The 21805-nt window shown below is 35.4% G+C and overlaps 1 protein-coding gene across 2 annotated transcripts in view; it reads left to right on the top strand.

Moving 5' to 3' along the window:
• Nucleotides 1–21805, top strand: part of CRPPA (CDP-L-ribitol pyrophosphorylase A) — a 215473-nt gene that overhangs the window by 63579 nt on the left and 130089 nt on the right. For both annotated transcript variants that reach the window (XM_019727133.2, XM_074340804.1), the window contains exons 5-6: nt 4135–4180; nt 21504–21601. In XM_019727133.2, coding sequence (XP_019582692.2) covers nt 4135–4180; nt 21504–21601 — 144 coding nt within the window. The remainder of the gene's footprint in view (nt 1–4134; nt 4181–21503; nt 21602–21805) is intronic.

The raw sequence follows: 21805 nt of genomic DNA, 5'->3' as shown, positions 1-21805 counted from the left end.
GTTTGAATAATGATGTGCCTCAGTGGGATCTTGGATTCTAAAGGGGCACGTCATACAGTGGATTGGGCAAAAAATCTTTCACATGACAGTTACGAGGTCTTTCTTTAGGTACCACGTTGATTCTGTTGATTGAGATGAAATTATTTTGAGTGCAAATATTACCGTTGTTTCAGGTTCCCTCGTTCCTTCTTCTGCCTCCTGTTTCATCATGATCCACCTTTATAATTTTGATGTTTTCCTAGGTATTTATTTAACTCTATTTATCCTCTTTTGATGGCATTGAGTTGTCCTTAGTGTAGCCTTCTCATTTAATTAATTTGTGGTCTTACCGTTTTGTATGGATAAAGAGTATTAAAATTGTTTTTAAACCAAAGCTCTTCTGGAGCCTGGAGGCAACAGTTTTCTTTTTTCAAGTCACCATGCAGGGTAGAAGACACCCCCATTAATGACCAGCACCTCTCCTCAAACAGTGACCAAGCACAGAAGTATGCAGGACTGACTCCCGGGAATAGGGATTGGCTCTTGTACTCTCCCTGAGTGGTGGTGGCAGGCAGTAGTGGATGCATACTAACTTTGGTGAAATTTCATCTAGTTTACAGAAGAACTTCCATTGCTTTAATTTGTAGTTTTTGTCCCAATATAATTAAATACTCGGTCACTTACTACACTATACAGACCTAATTGAACAGACTTCTTGTTTCTAACTATTAAAACCATCATCAAGGCATGAAAGATTTATAAAAGATTTACAACCTGTTATTTGAGAAATTCAACTGGGTCCCATTGTCTGAAAATGCTTCTTTAGAAGGAGTTTCTGAAGTGTTTGAATCACATTATTGGAATAGTTGCCTTTTGAAGATTCCTACTTTTTGAGGCTGACTTTTTAGATCCTAATGTCCCTAGCATCTTCGTTAAGAACAAAAGAAACAAAATAGTCTCACTTTTGGCTTTTCAATCTCAAAAACACAATATGGTGCCATTGTTTCTTTTTAGAAGTTTTCATATCATTATCCAGTCTAGAGGAAAGAATATTTTTTACGTAGGTGTAATTTAGGAAATGGAAATAAATATAATAAATAACCCCCAATCTAAATTTGTATCTAATAAACATTTTCTATCTTTAGAATTTAAGATTTTTTCTGGCTTTTAATTATTGGAATTACGTATTCATTTTCTCAGAAGGTGAAAGATGAGAGAAGAGTTCAGTGTAGCCAACCCGACTGGGCTCTGAAAAGTCTGTAATTTATGATATTGAGTGTCAACACAGATGGGGCAACAAAAAGTAGGCGTGACAGTGTTTTCTGAAACTCACCTTGAGGTAGCTGAGAGAGCCCTGCTCTAGGAATTGGAGGACCATTATCTCTGTGGCTCTCAGTTTCAGGTTTCTCTTTCATTGAAAAGGAAACCCCCCCCCCACCCTGCTCCATCCCTCTCCCTCTCCCTCTCTCTCTCCCTCTCTTTCTCCCTCCTCCTATCCCTCGCCCTCTCCCTCTCCCAATCCCTGTCTCTATATATCTATCTGTTAGCTAAACACTTTACTCAGATGAAATATTGCACAGAAGCGCAGTCAAAGAAAACACACAGAAATTGAGCTTAACTACTTGAGTGGTATATGTGGGACTTAGAGTCTCAGCTACACAGAGCACCTCCCCTTGGTCTCCAGGTGGCCCCTGAGGCTCAAATGGCACAGTGTGAAAACATGGAAATCAGAGGATTGAGGCTTACTTCCATCACTGCTGAGCTGATTTTTTTGTAAAGTAACTCTTCTGTAATGTTTTGTGCACGGTCAAAGAAAAACTACAGATCATGCTGACAGAAGAAAATCAACTTCAGAACTGATTATTAAACTTTTTTTGAAATTAGAAATAAGAAAAGCCTTCCCATATTATTGTAAGAGTTTGACAGAAAAAGTAATTCAATTCAGAGCTACATTTTCCATTATTATTCCCTTTGATTTATGTAAAGTGTTTTATTTAGAAAAAAAAATAAGGCTGTTTTAAACACAGTATTTTACAGGTTTGTGAGAAATATTTTGTAGTTTATTTTCATTAAATCAGTGTTTGAGAATTGTAGTTGAGATATTCAGTAAGGCTTATGTAGAAGATATTATTAAAAATCAAAAGCTTTAATCAGTATATAGTAGATATCCGCAGCGTACAAGAAAAAATAGGAAATTTGTGAGTCTTTCTTGTTTATACAGCTAATAATTTAATACTAGTGGAGAAAGGACCGTTAGGTGATAAAATATGTATTTTATTCATAAGAGTGACTCTGATGCAAAAATGTTAAGTCTTGCAAGTATGCTAGAAAAAAAATAATTTTAGGATTTGAGACCAAGTTTTCCTTAACTTTAAAAACCCATCATTAAGATTTGTTTGGAAAAAAAGTGTATTTGCACAATTATATTTCAATTTGGAATGCAGTTTTACCCCTCAAAGAAAGCAGGAAGGGATGAAAAATAAATTATACTAATTAAGCGTCTTCTTGGTTTACCCTATACAGCAGACAATTCTTTTAGGTTGGTGCAAAAGTCATTGCGGTTTAAAAGGTTAAAAATAATTACAAAACCACAGTTACTTTTGCACCAACCTAATAGGAAAAAAAGCATTTTCTCACTTCAATTGTAAACATTAAGTCCTGTTTGTGGATATCTAGTTAACTTTTGATTTTCAAGCACATAAAAGAAAAACATTTTATTCAATTCTTAGAAGAACTATTTCTCCACTAAAATGTAGCCTTCACGTGTTAAGAGTGTTGCTTATTCTTTTCATTGCTCTATTCCCAGCACTTAGAACAGGACCTAGAACACAGTAGTTACTTGATAAATGTTTGTTGAATGAATGAATGAGATCAATACATTTCTTTAATTTAGTAAAATGGATAGTATGAACCTTTAAATGTCTGTCTTTTAATTTTTAGAGTTATTAGAATTCCCAGATATTAGAATTACTCTGTGGATTAGTAACTATGGTTCTAGTTTTGGTTGGCAAGTGCTGGTTTTAGAGGTAATGTAGCAGTGTCACATTTGACTTAAATAAATTGGTTGAATGCTTGAGTGACTATCCATCTATCTTACAAGTTAACTGCTACTTTAACTCTCGATTGTAAGGTATAGTTTTGGGCCAGGACTTACCTACATGGATAAAGGCAAAGCAGAAGAATCTCTTTTGGGGAGAAGTATCCTGAGCCACTTGAGCTGAACACAGTTTCTGTATAAGTCTAGTTATGAGATAATTTCGATGGAAAAAGTCTGAACTGTAGACATGGAATGGTGCTAATTTGATGAGCACCTCTCAAAGTGGGTCATTGGAACATTTGCATCATAGTCATCTGGGCACTTGAAGGATGAGCACCTAAAGCCTTACAGTATTTATTAATACAGTTCATTACTTACTACGTTTTTCAGTTCTGTGAGATAGGAGAACTAATTCTGCAGTGCAATTCAATGCTACTGACATGTTCTATACCTGAGCTCGCTGGCTGTGGTCTGGAAAGTCTCTGCCTTAGTACCACGTCAGGTTACATTACAAAAAGTAGGTTATAATTGCAAGGAGGCTGTGTGTTCTTAAGGAAAGATCATGATTGTCCTTATGTACATGGTGGTACCCTACAGGCTCTTTTTATGAGAGCCATGTATTAATAAAAACCTCACAGGGTGAACCTTATTGGGCTATGTACAGATATACTCAATTCAGAAGGAAGTCCCTTCTTAATGTGAATTGATCTTTGAAATTTCCTCATTTTTAGCTGAAAAATGCAATTTGGTGATTTTTGTTATACTTACCTTTTCTTCCTTTCGACATAAAACCTTACCATTAAGTAAGAATAATGCTAATACTTTTAAACACTACTACATTTTCTTTGACATAGTACTTCAGTTACATTAATAAGATTTTGGTAAACACTGCCGTACAATACGTCAATTTATTTAAAGATGTTGAAAACAAATCTTCCACCATTTGTAGACACAGAATACATTATTTTGAACTTGTTGATGTTGTTATAATATAGAAATTGTCAGTATTATGTGTTTATAGTTTCTCCAGAATCAAGAATTTCCTTGGGGGCTTAATTTTATTGCTTTCACATTCCTTCCTGCTCTGTTAAGTCTAATGAGGTTTATCTGTCCTTTAGGTGACCTACAAACGAGATCTGTATGCAGCTGAATCGATTATTAAGGGTATGTTTGGCCTTGTGACTCTCAGTTCTTGTGTTTCAAAAATGTAAGCCAGTTCAGAATTTCTCATGACTTGTTAAGTCCCAGAATTCTCAGAAGTATAAATGCCTGTAGGCTATGGAAGTCTGTGATTTTCTTTTTTGAAAAATAATTATGTTTTATTTTATTTCCTGCTTGTGAAATATACTTATTATGATTTATGTTATGTTGGTGTTACTTTTTATAAAGGAAATGCTTTATTTGAGAAAAGTGTGGGATATCGGCATTATTAGAAGTAAAAACATTTCAATAAATGTATAAAGATATTATATTTTACATTTCCTATTAAGAGGCCTGACCCTCCCTCTTCCCCCTTCACTGTCATATTTTTACATTAGATAGCACCTTCCGTATGAGAATTTTTTCCCCCAAGAATAGAGAAATTGGACTGGATTATTTTTTAATTCCTTTCTGGTTATGACAATGACTGTAATTTTGTTTTGTAATTTTGGATATCACATAGGTAATAACTCTTACCTCACTTTTTTCATCACTATAACTCTAAGATCTCAGCTACACAGAGACAGTTTATTTAATAATCAGCAATTATTTATTACTGTGCTTAACACTGTGCTAGGAATGTACTGATGGTGCACACAGGACATTCATTCTGTGTTTTTTGCAGCCTCCATTGCTTAAATCAGGGTTTCTTCATCTTGGCACTACTGGCATTTTAGGCTGGGTAATTCTTGGTTGAGGGGATTGCTTCCTGCATTGTAGGTTGTTGAGCAGCATGCCTAGTCTCTGCTCACTAGAAGCCAGAGCCCTCTTCCACCGCCCCCCAGGTGACCAAATATGTCTCCTGACAAATACTGGGGGTGCCAAAAAAATACATACAAGTGGACGCTTGGTCAACGTTGCTCAAGCAGTAGTTCGCTGTAATAAGTGTCTGGACGCTGATGGTAACCACTTTGAGCACCTCTTATAATTGCAGAAGTCAAACGTGACTTACATTCATCTTTTGTTATCGGTATATATTAAGTATTACAGTTTGCTGAGTATATATTGAGTATAAACTATTTTCCTTTCTTAGAATGCGTGTACATATTTTTGGCACGCTCTGTATATGGTCCTAGCAAAAATCAGAGGGGTCCACCCCCAATCCTGAAGCAAGTGTTGTGATTTACAATGTTAGTAACTGACTCCTTCAAAAATCGATTAAGGACAGAATTATGTGTTCAGATTTTGATTGATAATGAACTTGTGAATTCAAACTTCGAAGTTGAAAAGAAATACTGAATCTGAATTCTGACTGCGTCAGTTTTAGGGAAACCTATTTAACAATCAATTGGTTTCATATTTAGAAAACTAAAATCTTTTCTCTGGTCATGACATTCTATATTTATATTTCACCCTGAATTTTTTTTTTTTTTGGCTTTTAAGAATATTGTGTTTCCAACCATTAATGTACTGTAATTTGTGTATCTGTGTGTCTGTGTATGTAAACAGATCACATAGAGTTATAAATCAAAATGTTGACATATATTTACATACGCGCTGGGCGATGTTTAAACATTACTCTGTAGAAGTTGGCTAAACCATGATGTGGTTGGGTTACATTCTCAACACAAGGAAATATAAAACTCAGTTTGCTTTCTTTACAAAGTCATATCTCTATTACCTAGGTAAAATGGAAATTATTGATTTTGTGACTAGTTGGTAAGTGGTTCAACTGAGGATTCTATACACTTGTGCCTATATGTTATTAGGGCAGGCTTCTTACATGTAAAAACCTACATTTTAAGTGTAATCGCAGAGGCTATAGTTTTGGAATTGTTTGCAGAGAGGCATGGTTTTTTCTTATCTAGGTAGCATGGTCTACTGTGCTCCCTTTACTTTTAAAGCATTTAAAAAGGATTCTACTTGTGTTCTCAGGGAAAGTAATTTGTCTGACTGGATGTGACAGCTGATTTAGTCGACAATCTCCAAGAGCTTCTGTATGCTCTAGGATTTGCATTTCTAATAACTCTCCAAGAGATTCTGATATTGCCTGCCCACTTTGAGGACCTCTGCTCTGGGGCCTTCCTACTCTCAGTGTGGGCCTCTAGACCAGCCGCATGGTGATTACCTGAGAACTTGAATGCAGAACGTCTGGCCCCACCACATTAAATTAGAACCTGCATTTTAACTAAAACTTGGTTGATCAGTTTGTACATTAAATTCCAGAAGCATTCATTGAGCTGCTCTTCACAGTCTTTTATAATTCATTTCTTTCCAAATCATATCTTTTAAAATTTATTTTTTATTTTTTATTTTTTTTTTTTTATTATTATTATTTTTTTTAACAGGACTTTATTGGGGAACAATGGTCAAATTGTTGTCCTTTCAATCTTAGTTGTGGGGGGTTCTGTTCAGCTTCAAGTTGTTGTTCTTTCAGTCTTAGTTGTGGAGGGCGCAGCTCAGCTCCAGGTCCAGTTGCCGTTGCTAGTTGCAGGGGGCACAGCCCACCATCCCTTGCGGGAGTCGAACCGGCAACCATGTGGTTGAGAGGACGCAATCCAACCAACTGAGCCATCCGGGAGCTCAGCGGCAGCTCAGCTCAAGGTGCCGTGTTCAATTTTAGTTGCAGGGGGCACTGCCCACCATCCCTTGCGGGAGTCGAGGAATTGAACTGGCAACCTTGTGGTTGAGAGCCCGCGCTCCAACCAACTGAGCCATCCGGGAGGCAGCTCAGCTCAAGGTGCCGTGTTCAATCTTAGTTGCAGGGGGCAGAGCCCACCATCCCTTGCGGGACTCGAGGAATTGAACTGGCAACCTTGTGGTTGAGAGCCCACTGGCCCATGTGGGAATCGAACCGGCAGCCTTCGGAGTTAGGAGCACGGAGCTCTAACCGCCTGAGCCACCGGCCGGCCCCTATTTTTTATTTTTTAATTAAAGTTTATTGGGGTGACAATTGTTAGTAAAGTTACATAGATTTCAGGTGTACAATTCTGTATTACATCATCTATATATCACATTGTGTGTTCACCACCCAGAGTCAGTTCTCCTTCCATCACCATATATTTGATCTGTTTTACCCTCATCTACCACTCCCTTCCCCCCTTCCCCTCTGGTAACTACTAAACTATCGTCTGTGTCTATGAGTTTTTGTTTTTTTCATTTTTATATCCCACATATCAGTGAAATGTTATAGTTCTCTACTTTTTCTGTCTGACTTATTTCACTTACCATAAGAATCTTAAGATCCATCTATGTTGTCGCAAATGGCACTATTTCATCTTTTCTTATAGCAGAGTAGTATTCCATTGTGTACATATACCACAAATCATATCTCTATTGCACTAAGAGCTTGAAGTCTTCCTGTGTTCTCTCAGCTCCAATTCTCGTTTGCTCAGCTGAGATTGTCACCTGCTTCTCAGGTATGACTTATGCTCATACTACCTCTAAGGCCTAATAGTAGAAATACTTCTGGGCATAGGAAAAAGAAAACCCTTGGATTTTTAAAAATAAAATCCCCAAATATAATATGGCATAAAGCTGACGAACTATCTGAGCTGCATATTCACCTGTTCGCCTTTTCCTAGTAAATGTTCAAAGTATTTTTCTAGGCACTTCCATTACACAACATTTATTGGTACTTAGTTTGTGCCAGGCATTGTTTAAAAGCTTTTTGTGTATTATTTCTTGCCTCTCCAAGAACTCAGTGGTTTAAGTAGTATTATGGTTTCCATATTATGGAGTCGTCAAGGGTTCTCAGCAAATACGAATTTAAGAAGGATAGAAAAACATTCTTCAATACAGGTTTCTACCTTAGGCAGTTGACCTCTTTGTATAGCTATCCTCCCTTTTATTCCTTAAGCAGAGATTGTTTAGATTCCTTTGTATGAAATCCTTGACGTACATGTGTTTTGGAATTTGGAATACTTGGTATTTTCCAAAGCTACTACATTATGTCATATATTATGTCACATCACCAGTGGGACTTGGGACCTCACTGCATAATGAAGCTTGGAATGCATGAATGTTTACATTCAATGCAAGAATAATGACTGTAGAGTCTCTAGCCAGTTCAAATTCTGGACTGATTTTTCCACCAAATTTATATATGAAAACAATTCAAAGAGTTTATTTTAAGACCTTTTTGGATTTTAGCATTGCCCATAACTTGGTGAGAACCTCTTTTAGATAGTGATTCATTGAAGGAGGAAAAATATCTATTCTTTTTTTCTTTTGTATCCTCTAACATTGAGGTGAATTGAATTGAGTGATATGTTAAAGGGTGGGGCTACATTTCTTTCCTTAGACTCTAAGGGCCTTAAGTTATGGGAATAGGTGCCTTTCCTGCCTACTTCACCACTCTACCTGCTTCCACCAGGTGCATATTCCCATCTAGTAAACCTATTCTTATATCATATATATATTGTTATTTTCTTTTTAAAAATTGAGATGATTTAGTATTTGATTATGCATTTTGTCATTTTATCAGGGTGTAAAACCAGGATTTCGAGCACATGGCACTCATGTCAGGTGCTTTGTATATGTTACCTCATTTATTCTTTACACTCATGCTGATATGTAGGTATTATTGTTCCCATGTGCAGGTGGGAAAACTGAGACTTAGAGGTATTAGGTACTTTCCTCTAGGTCACACAGTAAGAGCAAGATCCACAATTGAAAGCCACGTCTGCCTTTTCCTTACGTCTGACTCAGCTCTGGGACTTGGCCACTTCGCACCGCTAGGCATGTGGTTGCTCATGCTGACCACTAAAATTGATTCTGCGTTCACTGTCTCTCTTTGGTGGGTACAGCAAATGGCTTATAAAATTCAGCCTACCCACCCCTAATTCTGTTCGATTACACCTGTATCTTCAGTTGGTTTGATGAAGAATAATCACACAATTGAGACTGATGTTTTCTGCCAGATCTGTGCTAAGCACACAGTAGTCTTCCAGAGTGTGGGAAAAACATATAGCATTGAAATGGCAGATTTCTAGATATGGCCAGAAAAAGTGTAAAAATTAAAATTCAAAATCAGAATAATACTTATAAAATGATTGGTTGGGTACTGGTCAGTTTTTTTTCTTTTTTCTTTCTTTCTTTTTTGTTTTTTATTTTGTTATTCTGGTCATTTAATGTTTCTCCAGCCATAACAGTTTTTCGTCTTATGGGATGCAACTGTTTTTCATGGTGTGAAATGAGTGCTTAGTATTCTGTAAGCCATCCTTTTCTGAGCTGCTTTTTTACTTGAATACCAATTATTGCTGGTCAAAAAATTGTATTTTGATGTAACCATTTACTTAGTTTACTTAGTTTTTGCAGACTCTTTAAAACATTTCTTTGCTAAGGGTGATGTTTTGCAAGAACATTTTGTGTAGTCCCAAATTTACTTGTCACTGGAACAACACGTATATTTTGGTCCCTCTTGATTCATGTGCAAGTTCATGGCTTTAGTTTAGTATGGGAATTTTGATGTAACTGACTTCAGGCAAGCTTTGACTCAATCCCCAAAGGATGGGTTATAGCAAGTCTCAAAATCTGACTTTTATCTTATTAATATTGTTAGATAAGTTTTACTTTTAAGCTTAATTTATTTTAGCATTAGTGTATTTGCCTGGATTTGTATTTACAGTAAACTATTCAATACTTGGAAACATGTATGAGGTCTGACAATTAAATTCACGAACTCATCCTAGAAAAAGTGCTACATACCTCATTGCTGAATGTCAATCACCTTAGAAGTACTCCCCTTGGGAAGCTATGCACTGATACCAGTGCCTAGTCAACCCTTCAAAGCAGTTTTGGAACTTTTTTTTTGGAATGTCCATCAGTGCTATCATGGAATTACCCTTGATGTCCTGAATGTAATCAAAATGTCTTCCTTTTCATATTTCCTTTTTCTTCAAGTAAAGAAAGAAGTCATTGGGGTCCAGATCAGGTGAGTAGGGAGGGTGTTCCAATACAATTTTTTGTTTACTGGCTAAAAACTCCCTCATAGACAGTGCCATGTGAGCTGGTGCATTGTCGTGATGCAAGAGCCATGAATTGTTGCCGAAAAGTTAGGTCGGCTAACTTTTTCACACAGCCTTTTCAGCACTTCCAAATAGTAAACTTGGTTAACTGTTGGTCCAGGTGGTAGAAATTCATAATGAAGAATCCCTCTGATATCAAAAAAGGTTAGCATCAGCATTGCAACAAATTCGTGAACTTAATTGTCAGACCTCTCATATCTGTCTCGTACTCTCATATCTGTCTTTTACATAGCTGTCTGCATTGAAAAATGTACAGTTCATCATGAATTTACTGTTATGTAACAAAGCATTATCACTATTCCTTTTTTTTGAGGCAGAAAGTTAGATTTGGTCATTTTTCTTTAATGCTTATTCCTTGTAGGCTTCTACTATGAGTGAAATTTAAAACAAACTTTTCTATGGAGTAGTGTGATTAATTGGCACAAGACACTAGGCTGATTGATAAGTTTGTAAACAGCCCCTTAACAAAGAGGGATTGTACTTTTGTCACACAAGCAAGTTGAGCCCACCCAGGCCTGCTCTGCATGCTCAAACCTACCCAAACGATTAAAGTGATAACAGATGCCAGCAGTAACATACTTTATCTAGACTTACATATGCCATACAAACAATCCCAACCCACATTTGATTTAATATACTGACCATATCCCTGGCAAAAGGATCAATATTCTGTAGTCTTCTAAGAAGAAAAGCCCCTATGGACCTTCGAAATAAAAGATTGTAATTATTTTCTGCCATTATCCTTCTTCAAATCCTTTAATCTATTTAATTTTGTGGCTGAAGGGTGTTTTTAAACTCACTGTATTTTATTCTTTCCTGGTTTTGATATTATAAACCTAAGTAAACTTGTGCTATAAAGAAGCTTCATGGTGACTCTTTTCATAGGGTGGTTTATAAAAAAATGGAAAAATAAAATAGTTAAAATTGAAAATCATTTTATTTTTTACTGACTTTACTTAATATTAGTTGAAATAGTAAATATTAATGTTCATGTAAAAGTTCATCTTTCGCCAGTCATTATTTAATTTTTTCCATTTGTTTAGAGCTTACTTTTTTTTTTAAAGGAAATTAATTGACTTTGATTTTTCAGAAATACAGCATCCCCTATTAGTTCAGAAATTTAGACTGTATTCTGAAAATACATTTTTATTTTCAACATCAGTGATACAGTGATTTGTTTCAATGTTTAGTATTTATGAACAGTTAAGCTATAAGTCCCTATATGCCTGCTTTTTTATGTTTCATACAGTTTTTTAAAAAAATATTATACCAGTAGGCAAACAATTGAATCCCTTTGTGCTTATACATTGAAAGTAGCTGAATATACTTTTAAATTGGCTCTGTCTGAAAGGAATAAAATAAAATCACATGTGAATAAAATTGATTCAGTATTACTAAGTATTAGAAAGATTCATGTTACAGTGTAGGTTTTATACATATAAAGAAACTAATGCCTTAATTTTTTAGTGATCCTTTAATATTTTCACTTAAAACCATGGCATTTTAAGTGAAAAATATTTTTAAATCTTTTCAATCAAATTGAAAAGACGAGAAACTTTAAATCAGGTTTTCTACATCTGTAACTGGACAGTATTCTGCACATGTGGTATGTCCTCATCAGGTTTTTCTTGTAAAATACCCACTGATGGCGCCATTTATGTTAACCATGCTTTTTGGACAATGCAAAGTGACAGCTAAGATTTGCATAGAAAGTGTAATTTTTGATGTCTGGTTTTTGACTAGGATACTTAATTTTCCAAATTTTCACATTAATACCATAACTTCTTTGTACATAATATAGCTTTTGTTCTTCACTCTCTTGAAAATAGTACTGTGACTGTATCTTACGTGAATCTGTAAGAACATTTGCGTCAGGCTTTAATAAGAACAGGAAGACTGTACTATGATTTAATAGCAGTTTGGTTTCATTGAAATCTTATTGCTAAAAAATGTAAATTGGAAAGTTAAATAATATTTGGATCAAGATTAGAGAAAGTAGAGTTCACTTTTGTGTTTAATTTTTTAATTTTCTTGATTTGTCATTAGTTAGATGCTAATTCAAACATAGTCAAGTAAATCGGTCATGTTCAAAAACTTATAAGGTCACTACTAGCTAAATAAGACTTGATAACAGACAAAAAGCCAGCCAGTTATACTTTACTCTGATGTAGGTAGGGAAAAAAACAACAACATAAACTCCAAACATGACGTTATACTCAAAGCAGTAATACATTTTGTAAACCTACTGATGGATCACTAGCATTTCTTTCAAATTTATTTCCCTCTCAACTAACTCAGAAACAATATATACTTTGAAATGAAAAAAAAAGTACTGCATCATTTATTTGGAAAACAGTAATGTGCTTACACGTAAAAACATGTGCAGGAAACAAGATGTGACATGTCTGCTCCTTACTTTTAGTTGTAAGGTAGGAAACTGAATCGTGTATCCAATGACTCATTTAAAAATGTGGTTAAGATCTGATATAAAACATCTTTTAAAAAGAATCTGCCTGTGTACCACTGTCCGCCAGTTGAAACATGTATAGTCAACAATAGAGCTAACTTCTCAAAAGTCCACTTTGACATTTTAATGTGGGTATGTCTGGTTTTCTTGTGAGGTTCTATTTACCACCCCTGTTGTCCACTTGTCCTGTTGACATGGGTTGTTGGCTGCTTTTGCTTTATTGACTGCCTACCATCTCCCTTCCTGTTTTAATAGCTTTCTGTATTAAGGTGTTCAGCGAAACCTTAGCCATCTTTCTACAGATGATAATGAGTCAGGGACGTCAAAGCTCAACAGTTTTGATTCTCTTTAATACTACTTCAAAGTCTTTCATGTGAGACAGAAAATAGACTCTTGAGGTTGACTTTTGATTCAAGGAACTCCACAGAAGAATAGAAGCTAACTGCCCTCACTTTGAATGGATTAAGGCTGGAAACATCTTTTGAAATTGATTACTGTTGGATTTGATACAGTTGTTGCTTATTTACCTAAAAACACTAAAATTCTGGCTTTGGCTCTGTTCCATAGTATTTGAAAGTTTCTTGTAAAATAGAACCACCATCCTGAGCACTCATGAGTCCCTCCTAATGATTCATTGATGGAGGCATATGTCTAGATATTCTTTGTTCTTTATTAATATGTCAGTGGGTCTGTCAGATGGTGAAGAGGAAGGTGCACATATTGGAAATTGTACATATTACCATTTTGTGAAGTTAAATGAAAAGACACCCAATTGTATCTATTTTCTAACCCTTGAAGGAAGACGGTATACTTTATGCCAAGAGATCCAATGTTCAAGGAGAACTAGAGGAACTTTTAAAGGATGACTATATTATAAATTAGATTTTGTTCTCATTCAGAAACTTTCAGATTTATACATTATACCTCCTATTGCCTATAAAGGACTTAAGGTAGAATAACACAAGAATTAAACCCTTATAAAAACACATTGTACATGAATACTCATATATCCTGCTAAACCATATATCCAAATCAAAGGTGTCTAAGTTTTAGATTGCAAAGCACATTAAACTGGGGGATTGAAACCTCTGACGAAATTCCATTGTACTTATAACTTGACTGAAACTTGAGAGAATTTCAAGAGTTTGACAGATGAAGCTGTGACACTTTCAAACTCTGACATTTTAGATATCACGCTAGGAGTCCTTTGATGCACGCTCCAGGGTAGATGGTTGGAATTCTGATAATGTTCCTGTTTCTCTGTCGCTACAATTCCTTGAAGAGCAAAGAAATAAGGAGAGGCAGAGGAGCATCATCTGTTAAAAGAAGCTCCATGTCTTTTCTCACTTCTTCCCCTGGAACTAATAATATATATTTGGTACTATTGAAGGGTCCTGCACAAGACAACAGATCCTCTGAAAAGTTGTCCCCTCTAATTTATATCCTTATGTGCTTCAGTGAATGATGAATTGGTTTTGGTATTTGAGAGTGGTGTCTTCTCGTACATTGTGGACCAGTGAACCAACTGAGACTTTTATGGTAAGTTGACAGTCTCTAAGCATCTGATTTAGGGTTCTGTTATTGAGTATTCTTAACCCGTGCCTGATTAATATAAGTATGCAAATGAGACAGTGTGACTTTGATTTTTAAATTCAAAAGTTTAGATTGTTCCTACTGTTTTGGTGTAAGATGGATAATGTTCTGTTAGAGAAGCAACTGTCCACCACATGTGATCCTGTGCAATTAAGGAAGCATGGAAGAGGTACTTCACTTCTACCATGTTTCTTGACTCTCAGGTGTCATTGATTATGAGAAGTGATACTATTTTTATATCATTAAGAAAAGAAAACTGCTGCTGCCAATTTCAGTAGAATGTAGTATTTTCACCTAGAAGCTTTAAAAATATTTATTAAGTGTGTGCTTTTATGTTTATTTAGGCATAGGTTTTTATCATACTTGTTCTTATATACAAAGACGTAAGTAGGTTTCTGGTTCTAGGTAAGATGGAACAAGAAACTCCACTTTGTTTCTTCTACTGACTGAAGCTATAAAACCTGAACAGAATACACAGAACAACTATTTGAAGATTCAAAGTAAATAGTAGCAGGTAGATTAATGAATAAGAACTGAATTTGAAATACTACATAACATGCAGTGACTTTTGCCATTTTTTTTCTCATGCTATATCTTGACCTGGGTCCAAAGCAGCCCAAAATCCAGAAGTGGACATTAGAGTAGACAGAATTTCAAGAGAAGCCCCCTAATTCTGACCAGAGGGGCAGAAAATAGGTCTTCTAATGTTAAGAGAGGGTGAAGATATCCTCCCTTTTTAAATATTTTCCTAATCCAATACTTCAGTCCCTAAACAGTCTTGTGACAGTAGTGGCACTGACAGTAGCAACAGTGGGGGTCCAGAAAATGCTAAAATTCTGAGAGAAGTGAAAATTTCTCTTTGATTGAAGTTGCTGTGGTTTTAAGAGGTAAGGTGAACATTGTTTTTGTTCTTTTCTCTGTCCTCCTGTTGCTTACTTGGACACAGATACATGGGAAATATGTGCAAACTGGGGTAAATAAAGCCCTAGTTTTCTGGTAGGAGTGCTGAAAAGGGATTCTTTAGAGAAATGCACAGGAGAGATTGTGGAAAGAAAGGATGTCACCTAAATATACGGACTATAATCCAATATCACTTGGCATACAAAGGACCAAGAAAATCTAAACTCACATGGGAAGGGACAATCAATAGATACCCATGCTGAGATGACATAGATGTTGGAATTATTTGACAAATACTTTAAAGCGCTGATTATAAAAATGCTACAACAAGTAAGGAGAAATGCTTTTGAAATGAAAGATGGAAGTCTCACCCAAGACATAGGAAATATAAAGAGCCAAATGGGAATTTTAGAACTGAAAAAAATACAGTAACCAAAAAAAAAAAAAAAAATTTTTGATGACAGAGAAAGTACCAATGAAGTTAATGAGATCATCAGATTTTTTACAGTTTGAACTACAGAATGAAAAGAGATTGCGGGAAAAATGAATAGTTCCCAGTATCTGTGGAAAAATAAAAGGTCCTCTCAATCCTGGAAGAGGAGGAGAAGTATAATACAGAAAAAAAGCATCAAAGAAATTCTAGATAAAAACTTGCCAACAGTTTGAATGACTAGATCCTCACCAGAAACCATGGAGACCAGAAGAAAGTAGAATATGAGTTGTAAAGTGCTAACAACAAACACTATTATCTCAGCATTAAATATCCAGCAAAAAAAAACACCCCAAAAACAAAAAACTTCAGGAATGATGGTAAAGACAATCTCAGGTAAAAAAAACCCACAAATATAATTATTTGCCAGCAGATGTTCTCTAAAAGAATATCTAAAGAAACTTCTTCAGACATAAAGGAAATGATGCCAGAAAACTATCTTGGTACATTAGTTATTATGGAAGAGCAACAGAATTGGTAAATAGAATAGACTCCTTTAATTCTCTTCACTTTTTCTAACTAGTCATAGGTTGAAAGCAAAGATAACAAATTGAGGTCCTTCTGTCCCCACGCTGAGCACAGCCCCGTCTTGTCTGGGTCTGGAGTCATCCCATTTACTTATACAAGCAACAGCTTGCTGGAAGATCAAGTATTATATGCATTTTTAAAACTTACGAAAGACTAAAACACTTCCATTAAGAAAAAGAAAGACAACAAGAACATTTTCTGATGATGTTTCCTGTGTATGAGACAGTTACTATGTAGACAACACCCTACAACATAAAGGCAGTAGGGTATTGGAAACTATACCATGGTTAGGTTTAAACATTACACTTGCTGTGGTAAAATATTTCATCCTACCATACGTAGACTCTGAAGGGTTCAGTGTGTATGTATATTGAAATCCCTAGACCATCCACTTAAAAAAAACACACACCTATACTAAGAGATACAATCAGAAGAAACACAAGGGTAAATTAAAATTGAATCCTAAAAAAAAGTTGACATAAACCAAAAGAAAGAGAGGAGAAACATAAAACAGAGGGAGAAAACAAAAATGTACATAATAAAATAATTGACCTAAAACACAAATTATTGATAATTAAATGTAAATGGTTTCTGCACACCGATGAAAAGATGAGGGTTTTCACAATGGATATGAATACATGAATCAACAATATGCTGCCTCTAAGAGCTCACTTCCAATATAGCGATGTAGGTAGGTTAAAAGTAAATGAATGTAAAAACATATGCCATGCCTACACTAAGGAAAACTGGCCTGAGCACTGAAGAATCAGAATGAAGGCCCTGATTGTAAGGAGGATTGCTGGCTGTAAGGAACTGGCAGCTCTGTTGGTGTGTACTGCCTCAACAACAGCTTGGCGAACAGACTTGTCACGGTCACCCTCTGTGTGGATTTCTTTTCTATAACTCTGCACTGAAGGACCTTTCCCAGGAACGCTCAGATTCAGTAGTGCGGTGATCCGTGATTCCTCTGGAAGTAAGGAGGATCCTGGCTGTGTGTTTGAGAGAGAAAGAGATATCTTTACGTATCAGAGTTGGGTGTTTGGAGATGCAGAGTATTGTTCTTTCAAAAAAGTCTTCCTTGTTGATTCTGTTTCCTCCCTATTTTCTCCTCCTCCAGTCTCCAACCCCCACCAAAATGCATCTATATGCAAAATACAAAGTATGTCTATCTGGCCTGTAGTTATTAAAGCAGACCATGCTGGAGGTGGGCTTTATTGGGGAATTAGACAAGGGCATGAAATGGCACTGCAGGCAGGAGAACATGCACATTAGTCCAAGGATCATGCTATGTCCAGGAATTGTAGGTGATGTGATCTGGCTGAGCATATCCATGCTGTATATGCTACCCACCAGTTAGTCACTTAGTATCAGTTACCAGATCAGTTTTCAGAAAGAGAGACCATATTTACATAAACATTACAGTATATTATTATGATTGTTCTATTTTATTATTAGTTATTGTTGTTAATCTCTACTGTGCCTAGTTTATAAATAAAACTTTGTCATAGGTATGTATGTATAGGAAAAAAACAGTATACGTAGGGTTTCGTACTATCTGTGTTAAGGCATCCACAGGAGGTCTTTGAACATATCGCCAGCAAATAATGGGGGACCACTGTATTGGCAATTGTACACAATACCTTGACCATTTAAAAGTTCTCATGTGTGGAGTTGAGGTAGTAACTGAAAAATGTGGGCTTATTAATTAATTAATTAATGCTTATAGCTTTTTAATACTAACCTGTAGACTTCAAATCATGTTCCAGTTTGAATTTTCTCTCAGTTAAGTCACACTGAGCTGTGTGACACTCATATGCTCTATATAAATGAAAAGTTATTCACTCTAAATCAAGAGAGTACATGTTATAAATAATTTGGGGGGATGTACCCTAATGGTTTAGTTATCAAAATATTTCATCATGTGCTACAAATGTCTTTAGGAAGATTTTAAAAAGCTATTTTAAAAAAAGAAGATAGTGTGAAGCAAAAACTCAGAGGTTAATATTAGTGATCAAGTTGACAGGTCAGGTATGATTTAATGTTAATTCCAATATTTTTCTAAGTTATCCTTAGGTCTTTTCTGGGGCGAGAACAAAGACTAGATTCTTGTGTTAGAGTTTTTATAATTATGGGAAGTACCATGATTTTATAGTTCTCCCCAGTGCTTTTGCTTTGTTTATTTTAACCTCTAAAAATTTCTAAGACATGCTTTATTAACAGTTAGAACAGCAGATTAAGAATTCTAAAAGCTCCTGTTTTTGTTTTGACTTCATCATTAAGCTCAAGGAAGTTGCTAAATACTTTGAGAAATAATAAAGATTGATTATATTTTGTTTGGAAAGAGTTTTGTGCTTCATAAAAAAAAGACTTTTAAATGTTGTGCATATATATTTTTTCTTCTCTCTGTGAATGGTGGGGAGGATAGCAGAATAACTGGAATTGAGGCGGTTCAGCTCATTTGAGCCCTGTTCCTCTAGCTACATTCTTTTTCATTTTGGCCTTCCAGCTGGATGGCACAATTGATGCCATTGATGTTGTGTTTTTTTGGTGAAGATTTTAAGTGTATTCACATTGCCAGTTAAGATTGTCAGTGCATGTTTGTAGAATTATTAATAGAAATCACAGACGATGCTTCAACCTATATCTAATGGACAAACAGATATCAGTGATCCTAACTGGAAGGTGTCCCTTTCAGTTGTAAAGGAATTCAGAGATGGAAACATAGGAGTATTTATTGATCTAGATGTGTGTTCCATTATTACACATAACTACTACACATTTGGTGAAACTTTGAGATTTGGAAAGAAGCCTTAGTGGGACAAAGTTGACAGGGATTGGTTTAGCAAACTCGGAAATATTAAGACCATAAGGGACAGTCTGAAGTTAGAGATGGGTTGTATTTTGAGTGACAAAGGGATTTTAATTTATATTCTTATTGAATGTGTCTGACCATAATGACACAAAGAGTTATTCTATGAACATTGATTGGGGATTTACTTGTAACAGGCACCTACGTAACTTTACACATACGAACCACTTAATCCTCATTAAAATCCCATAATGAAGAGTCTTCTATTCCCATATAACAGAAAACATTTAAAAAAATCCCACAATATAGGGTCTTTTACTATTCTCGTATAATAAAAATTAAATCATTATAATGTATTTTCATATGTGTGTGAGAAGCATTTGAAAACGTAACTCCAAATTTTTGCTAGGACATTACAAAGTCCAAATTTCTCTAAACATTTAACTTTATAATGCATAAGTTTGGATTAACCTTATTTTCAAGCCACTGCTTGAGTGATAGTTATCTTCTGATCTAAAAATTTTGGGACAATATAATATGTGAGATAGCATAGAACCTCCATGATCTGGTTTCACAGACTTTCCCACTTTATAGTTCATTACTAAATCATTCCGTGGCTTTTGGGTACTTACCTTGTCTCTTGCCACACTGAATTTATGCCCCTATTCTTCTTACCACAATACATTAAAAACATTTTTTTATCTTATCCCTCTTAATTACTTTCAAAGCCTCACCTTTGTGCCTAAGAAAACCTATTCAAGGATGAGCTCCTAGCTCATTTTTATTATAAAGATTTATCTGCCATTGACAGTTTATATTTCTCACAACAATGATGTTCCATAGCACTTACTATGTGGACCATTCACTTATGTTCTAAATTATATTTTAATTTTATTAGGATGATGTAACTTAGAATCGTAGACATTTTAAAATCGGTAGGAATCTTACAGATGAGTGAAGAGAGTCCTAAAGAAATGAAATAATTTTAGTATAGTTAAGTGTAGCAGATCTGTATCTAGAGTAGAGGTGTCCTCTCAATCCCTTTGAATTACTGTGTTTATATATAGTTTTCTTAAATTGTTGGATAAAAGAGAATGAAGAATACATTGCATTCTTTTACCAAAATTATTACAAGGTAGGCAGCATGATAGAAAAGGCATGAGCTTTGGAAAGACCTGGATTTTAAACACCCTTTTGAGTAAAAACAGGAATTATGGTACTTGGTTAATAATACATATTTATTTTGAGGCATTAAATGGTATAAGGACTTTACAACTTCTTATATAAAAATGCTTGATATTATATATATGTCAGATGTCTTTTTTCCCTCTTCGTTATAGTGCTGTAGAATAACTGTATTTGTAAGCCTAATTTCTTTGGATTTGAAGCCTTTGTCTCCTACTATCTTTGGTTTGCCCTGTGATCTTGGGCAAGTTTCTTCATTTCTCTGAAGTCAAGTTTCTGAATCTGTTAGATTCAGAATAACATTTGCAGGGTCATCATGGGATTGGCACTAATATAGCATATAGGTCTTCGTAAGTGGGAGGTACTTAGTGATAGGAGTAGTATTAATTGGTGATGTTATTATTTTAAATGGTCTGTCTTTCACAGCTTTGCTGCTTTGCTTGGAAGAATCATTAACTTTTGTCAGATCAATGTTTTTTTGTTTTTAAAGCATATTATATAGAATTGCCTATGTAAGAAGCAGCTGGGTCAGATGTTAAACTAACTTTTGATTTGGGATTCCTGTTTAAAATTACAATCTTTTTCCCCTTTATCCATGATATAAGAACCATGCAATGTCTCCTCAACTGGCAGCAATATAGCCATTTTTCAGTATTTCAGGTCTGTGGAGTCCCACATCTTTTGGGAAGGTGCTTCCTGGGTTTACAAAAGTGAATAACACTGTGTTGTACAGCTTATGTTTTTACATAAGACCGTGTCAAATAAGCCTTCCAAATTTGAAGCAAATTCATTTGGCTATTTTCACTTGTTGTAATAGTTAGCCAGGCAGGAACTTGTATTGAATTGATTGAATCTAGAGGAATGCCAAGGAAAATGCTGTACTTAACCAGGACACCAGGTGGCACAGTGAGCTGCACACAGGAAACAGCCTAAAGAGTGGATCTGTCTAGGAGATAGAATTTTATCAGACTCTGGGAAACTCCTTATAAACATGGAAGGATTGAATTGGTGAGCCAAATAGCTATCACCTCTAGTTACTCCCTTTCGGATATATCCTGAGCTCTCTTATTTCTGTTGCTTGCACATGTCCTGGTTAGCTATTCACAAAGTGTAAAATGCATTCATTTATTGACTTGGGGTTAAAAGAGTCAAGGACATCTCAGTGTGTAGTCCAAGTCACTCTACTTGGAAGCTAAAACCTCCTTATTCTTGTCCCCAATAGTTATGAACAGCAGGTAAGCAGAGGTTTCAACAAACGTTGTTCAGTCCACCAAACAAATAAAGTTGTGTTCAATATTCTGTTTGAAACTTAAGTTGTTTTTTAAAAAATTTCTTTTTTATCTCAGAAAGAATTTCACAACAGATTTGCATGGTTATGGACACAAAAGAAGATGAAGAACATATAGGTCATCGCCTTGAAGAGATGCTGAAAAATGAATTAAGTGTAAGTATGCAGATATCAAGCTTCGTGATATTGAAGAGGTGAATGTGTGTTCCTTTGGTTTCCCCCTTATTTTTTGAACTGATCAACTTCCTGGTTAAACTCATATCTAATATTACGACCAAGGAAATAGAAGAAGTAACAGTAAGTGTGAGGAGTCTGTAGGAATAATTTACGACTTGTACCCTGTAATAAGGACTTCCATTA

The sequence above is a fragment of the Rhinolophus sinicus genome, linkage group LG09, assembly GCF_036562045.2.
Source record: "Rhinolophus sinicus isolate RSC01 linkage group LG09, ASM3656204v1, whole genome shotgun sequence".
NCBI classification, from domain to species: domain Eukaryota; kingdom Metazoa; phylum Chordata; class Mammalia; order Chiroptera; family Rhinolophidae; genus Rhinolophus; species Rhinolophus sinicus.
The sequence above is the reverse complement of the archived record's forward strand: the minus strand, read 5'-3'. Positions and strand labels throughout refer to the sequence as shown.